This window comes from Lotus japonicus, chromosome 1 (genome assembly GCF_012489685.1).
Source record: "Lotus japonicus ecotype B-129 chromosome 1, LjGifu_v1.2".
NCBI lineage: Eukaryota > Viridiplantae > Streptophyta > Magnoliopsida > Fabales > Fabaceae > Lotus > Lotus japonicus.
Window position 1 is genome coordinate 101,594,947 of NC_080041.1, and position 6,438 is coordinate 101,601,384.

Here is a 6,438-nt window from a genome sequence, read left to right on the forward strand (position 1 = left end):
TTTGCAAAAAAATTCATTCTTTCAAGAAAGAGCGATCATTGCACCAACACTTGAATGTGTAGAGGAAGTCAACAACTTTATGTTAGCAATGATTCCTGGTGATGAAACAAAATATTTGAGTTGTGATACTCCGTGCAAGTCAGACGAAGATTCGGGTGTCAATGCAGAATGATTTACATCTGAATTCCTAAATGATTTCAAATGCTCTGGAATTCCAAACCATGCAATTAAACTGAAAGCCGGTGTCCCTATCATGCTCATTTGAAACATAGACCAAGCTGCAGGGTTGTGTAATGACACTCGAATGATAGTCAATGCTTTGACTAAATATATAATTGTTTCTACTGTTTTGAATGGAAACAATATGGGTGAAACAACATTTATTCCAAGGATGAGCTTAACTCCATCTAATTCTGACATCCCATTCAAATTCCAGCGCAGACAATTCCCTGTTGCTCTATGTTTTGCAATGACTATAAATAAAAGTCAGGAGCAATCTTTATCTCATGTTGGACTGTATTTATCAAGACCTGTCTTTACTCACGGGCAGTTATATGTTACACTTTCTAGAGTTAAATCTAGAAAAGGGTTGAAGATGCTCATCATAGATGACGAAGGAGTTGTAACTAACACTACACGCAACGTAGTGTATCAAGAAGTCTTCGATAATATTTGACATGTAAGTGTTTATTTATCTTACATTTAATTTCAATTTCAATGGTAGAAATAGAAAAACTGATATGGTTAATCTCTTTATTGTTTTACAGCATAAAAAGATATCAAGCAAGTTATTGATCATCTAATTTGAAGGTGTATAGACGTTTCTATAAGGTTAGCTTACACTTTCAAATTATACACAATTTATATTTGTATTAGTTACTGATTATTACACTAATAATTTTCCCTTACTTTCTAGGTTCTATAGCACAAATATGTTTGATTGACAACAAGCTCGGTTATGAAGTCTTTATCATTAACCATGGACTACAATTTCGAATAAGGGTTCATATTGCTGTCATTGTTATTTTTATCTTATTTCAATTTCCATGTAATGCATTACTTAAAAACGTGTTTTTTATTTCTATTCAAGTGTAGTCCATGTGAGGTATCTACAACCTCATTGAATAAATATATTTACTATGGTCAATTCATCTACATGTTTGCAACATATGTTCTGTTCCATATCTTTTATATATACTTACTGAAAAGAGACTAAACTAAGTTAAAAACACATTACTACTGATTTATCTTTACAATAAAATTAATCGCCGTGCAACGCACGGGTAAAGAACACTAGTATACCTTAAGATTAATTGCGTCGATTAGATAGGTGTTAAGTCTCTCTCTTGATCGAAATCATGTCGCTCAGACCCAATGCTATGGTCGAGATTCACTGCAACCTCTTCAAGGTCGTGGAAGAGTCAACAAAGATCGTCGGGGGACAATTGAGTTGTCTAGTGAACGAGAGTACTATTGGACTATAATTATAACATTGAAAATTATAATTTCAATTATCACTTGTCATTAGTCTACTAAATTACCTAATGTGGGTACCACACTAAAAAAAAGATGTATCAGAGAATTCACCAATTACATGTTTTCCACACTAAAAAAAATGCGGGTATAACAGAATTCTCCTATTATGAGTTTTTAAAGGAATAAAACATGAACATTAGCAGCCACTTTTAACTTTATCAACGTAACTCTCCCCATAAAAGCTACTCATAAATGCGAAACCTAGCAAGTTTCCAAAATTAACACAAACACATTCTAATAAACCAATGCACTAAAAGGTAAAGGTACATCAGTTGCTTCCCCCTATTCTTAAAACCATTTCCCCCCCCTAAAAAAGTTGTCTAACTTATCTCATCAAGTTGCAACCTCATTCTAATTGAACCAATAGTGTTATTTATAAAATTTCAAATAAAAAATGAATTTAATTTCAAAAGCACTTATTTTAAACACTAATGGTTCACCTAGAATGAGATTATTGAACACCATCAAGTTAGACAACCCCCTAAAAACAAAGTCTCCGGTTTCAGGATACTAGCTCAGTTGTTTGCAGCACCTTCATTCTGATTCCATTCTCCAGTGCAGCATTTGTCCTTTCCTGTTTCTGGTATGTACACTAACATGGACACAATTCTAAAAAAGAACAAGATATGACCAAGTTTCACTACAAGACAGTGGAAGAGTGACATGATCAATTTGGCAACATTGACAGAGGAATTGTCTACAAGAATATTTGACCGCAGCAACAGGATTTTGGTGAGTGACAAGACAAGATAACTAGTTCTCCACTATCTTGGGGCCACTGTACATTTTTCCTGCCACTTGAAATTTCTCAGGTTTCTCCCTCTCTTGAAGCCATTCATAACCTGTCCTTTCTTCTTCTGGCATGGATATTCCATCTGCCCAAATATCAATAAAGCATTGCAGATCAGAGAAATGAGCCAAAAAAAGTAGAATTTGTATTTCCTGCAGTTAAATTTTCCTAATTTTGCAGTCATGGATTCAAAATTGAATTCATTAGATTTAAAGAAATTGATAATACACTTCAAATCGGATTTTAAATTCAATTTAAACTGTCTAATCTTGATCCGATGGCTACAAAATCGTAACCAACAATGAATTTAGGAAAATTTGACTGCAAGGAAGCCGGATCCGGATAAGTACATGTATGCATGTCATTAGAGGAGGGTGATGTTATATAGTTTTGGAAACCAACTTGTGCACACAAATTAGAAATCAAGATTTGACTAAAGATGTCATGTGCATGGGGACCTAAAACATCATCTATATGATGAGTTGTAGTTGTGAGGAATATGATGTACTTAGTGGGAATTTGATGTACCTGAAAAGTTGGAAAAGGGGAAATTATGGTAGTAACTGCAGTGTCTGCCATCAGGATCATTGTATGGAGGACCAAGCACATCTAGAACGGCACACGCTGTCACTGCCGTGAAACAATGCATGTTGCCTCCATCAGTAGGATAAAGGATGGAAGGGTCACAAGGAGCAGTGAAATCAGCATCAACCTTAACTTTAGCCAACCTTTTCTCTTGTGTCTGGACTGGCATAGTTGGAAACATGAGCAAGTTATTTTTTGAGCACATTTCGATTAGCCTCTCTTTTTTCATAATCAATTCTGTAACACAGAAAATATTCACAGGAACTTCTCACCATAATTGATTCTAACTTTAGAATTAATTGCTTTTGAAAAAAGTTTATAATTAATTAAAGGATTTCTAAACAAGCACTTAGTGCAACAAATCTTTTTTGAAATGCTAGTATGAGAATGTTTCTCTCTAACTTTTACCAAGCATAGCAATTAGCAAGATATGTCTAAAATAGTCACCAAATAGAGAAGCATGTGAATATGTGATACACATTTATCAAGCATCTTCAATGCATAAAAAAGACATATGGTGATTGATTCACATACAAATAAGAAATAAACTGTATCCGAAATAATAATAAAAAGATAGTAAAATATCAGAAAATACACTCACTTTCTGATGATTTTAAAATGGTGGGCATTTCAGAAGGCAAGTCAACGACCCAATCATAAGATTTTATGTGCATGGTTCCAAATAGAAGCTTGCTGAAAACCGTCATTTCAGGGTGATTGTGAAGAGGAATAACTCCACCAGGTGGCAAGCAAAATATACCCATCTGAAAATAGTAAGAAAATAAAAATTAATTTAGAAATTTAGAAAAATTAAGTTAAACATCAACTAGTTAGCAGCACATAGTCTGATTTGTTACCGAGAAATTTTCGCACTCATAAATGTGTAAGTATGTAATTTTTGGCATTTTTCGTGCACTATTATTCATGAAATATGGCATATCAGGTTTCAAGCCAACATCTTCTGGTTTTATTCCAGCTGCGCAGAGAGAAGCCATAGTTAGATGCTTATATCATGGCATAAATTAAGGGAATAAACAAATGAAATATCGAATTAAGTATAAGTCTTGGTATTATCTTAAATCTTAATTATATAATATAAATATAAATATGATTTAAAAAAAGAAAAAACTACATGAGTGACCAACTAGTCCATCCAATTGACACACCAATTGCAACATTCAACATTTTTTTTTTGAAATGCAATTGCAACATTCAACATGCTATAAAGCTAATGATTGATTCTTTCCAGCCTGAATAATAGGGACCTTTTTCTTTGGTCAACAATGATAGGGACTTTAAAGTTTAAAGTCTAAACCTTTATTACAAATAACCTATATATGATGGCCATTATCACCAGCAAATGACCTCTAATTTAGGTGCAAATATAAATAAATACACCCAAATTAATCTATCCAATGACAATGCGACACAAGGAGAGGAGAAAGAGCACAAGTGTTATAATTAATTACTTGATTGACAATGATTCAATCAATTGAGTATGCTACTAGTATACAATAGACTTAACATAATGTTGGTAAGTGGAAAATGGTAATGTAAATATATATCTGGGGGAACATCAAACATTTGACAAGCCCCACAAGTTATACCATGAATAAATACACACCTGACACATGCATATAAAGACAAAAGCATACCCCCCCTGAAGGACTGAAACATAAACATATGAGAAAGAAAGAAAGAAAACACCCCACTTCCCAGAAACAAAAAATCCAATAACATCATCACTCAAAGTCTCATTGCTGATCCAATTTCTCAAATCAGAATGACACTCATGAATAACACACTTCACAATAAAATCATAAGAAAAAAAAAAGGAAATTTGTTTCATGAGATTAATTGAACTATTGAAGTAACCCCTTTTCCACGTACCTAAAATAGAGTGAAGCATTTCAATATGTTGAGGTGAAGGAACAACCCCAGGGCCAGTGGAGGCAAACACTTGTTTACAAGTCTGAAACAATCTCTGAACCGGCAACACATTCCTCTGACGATGTCGCCGATTCTTCCTCGATTTGCTGTTGGTACTCTTCGTCTCTGCAGACAATTCACACAATTCTCTCCCTTTCCTATCACTCGAGTTCCTCCCAATCCCCATTCAAACCCACCCAAAAACAGAGCAAACAGACCCACAAGATGAACACACAACAAAAAGTGAACTTCAACAGAGAAATGGTTCAAACTCCAATATCAGATTATGTAGAATAGAATTCTGGCAAATTGGTATGCAAGAAAATGCAACTCCAAGAAGAGGAAGAACAGTGGAAAACAGGGGAAGAATGAAGAATTTGAAGGTAAAAGATTGTAAGAGGGTTTTGGTGAGGTAAAAGAATAAGCAGTGAAAATGAGTATTGGAAGGAGGGAATTGATATAAAGGATGAGGGGGAATAAATGAGAAAAGGAAGTGAAAGGGAAAGACAGAGACAAAAATATGGAGATGAGAACAGAGAGAAAAAGAGAAACTGAAAACCAGGGGCCATCCATAGAATTCTGGTGGGCTCTTCAAACAGCGGATTTATATCATCTACAGTCCTATAATGCATTCTGTACATCACAATGTATTTTGCAGTCACAACCAAAATCACAGTATACTAGTATGTAGAAACAATTACATTTATTTTAAATTATAATTAAAATAAAAATATATTTTTTAATTTAATGGAACTTAATTGCATGTCTCGTAAGCAAACTTTATACTTTGCTACCTACACCTTTAATCTTATAATCAACTAGTATTTTTTACCCGTGCGTTGCACGGGGGCATTATTTTTTATTTTGTACTCTGTTTTTTAATGATTTTTTTAAAATTATTTATTCGTAAGTAAAGGAGAAAAAATAATATTTTTTTGTGATAATTAGATTTTTTGTCGAATTGTTAATTTATGTTTTTTATTGCTTTTTTTTTTTCGTCGATTTTTTTATGAGTGTATTTGATTTTTTTTTTTGAGTTGTTTGTCCTTGTTTATCTAATTGATGCTTTTGATTTATTCTTTTGATATAACAATTTTATTTTACTTTACAGATAGAAGAAGTCTTTTTTATTTGTAAGATCTTATTTAATATTAAGTTTGTCTTTTTTAGTTTCATAACTCATATGAAATAAATAATAATATACTTATTTAAAATAATTTTTTGAAGTTAATAGTAGAAAACTATAGACTAATTAATATTAATGGAGGAAGTTCAAAGAGAAATATATAGGGAAGATTTTTTTTTTATTGAATAGAGGAAGTTTATTGCAGCTCAAATCATAGGGCGCAATTAGCCTTAGTTTAGCAGAGGGTGTTTCTTGGGTTCTGGTGGGAGCTTGGGTATCTTTATGGAGTTTTTTGACGATTTGTGAGGGCTTTAAGATAGGTTTGTATAGACTTTGGGTATCTTGGGTTGGTTGTTATATTTTTTCGGGTTCTTTTTGTATTTGCTGACTTTTGCTCCATTTGGAGAAGGGTGTATATCCTGTCAATTTCTTCATCAATATAGTTATTGCTTTCGAAAAAAAAGTTTATTGT

At 33.1% G+C, this 6,438-nt stretch overlaps 1 protein-coding gene across 1 annotated transcript; it reads right to left on the reverse strand.

Moving 5' to 3' along the window:
- Window positions 1-1,590: 1,590 nt before the first annotated feature.
- On the reverse strand, window positions 1,591-5,367 carry LOC130728486 (plant cysteine oxidase 2-like). Its single transcript, XM_057579979.1, has 5 exons — window positions 4,802-5,367; window positions 3,769-3,887; window positions 3,513-3,675; window positions 2,855-3,073; window positions 1,591-2,411 (listed from the first exon to the last, which is right to left on the reverse strand). The coding sequence occupies exons 1-5, from the start codon at window positions 5,025-5,027 to the stop codon at window positions 2,290-2,292; spliced, it is 849 nt and encodes a 282-aa protein (XP_057435962.1). The 5' UTR covers window positions 5,028-5,367; the 3' UTR covers window positions 1,591-2,289.
- Window positions 5,368-6,438: the final 1,071 nt, after the last annotated feature.

Excerpts from the sequence above, each read along its gene's own strand:
- LOC130728486 (XM_057579979.1), bottom strand. The coding sequence starts at position 5,027 with ATGGGGATTGGGAGGAACTCGAGTGATAGGAAAGGGAGAGAATTGTGT. Across the intron at positions 3,074-3,512 it reads CATTTTAAAATCATCAGAAA|TCCAGACACAAGAGAAAAGG; the intron begins GTGAGTGTATTT and ends CAACTATGCCAG. Across the intron at positions 2,412-2,854 it reads CCCCTTTTCCAACTTTTCAG|ATGGAATATCCATGCCAGAA; the intron begins GTACATCAAATT and ends ATATTTGGGCAG.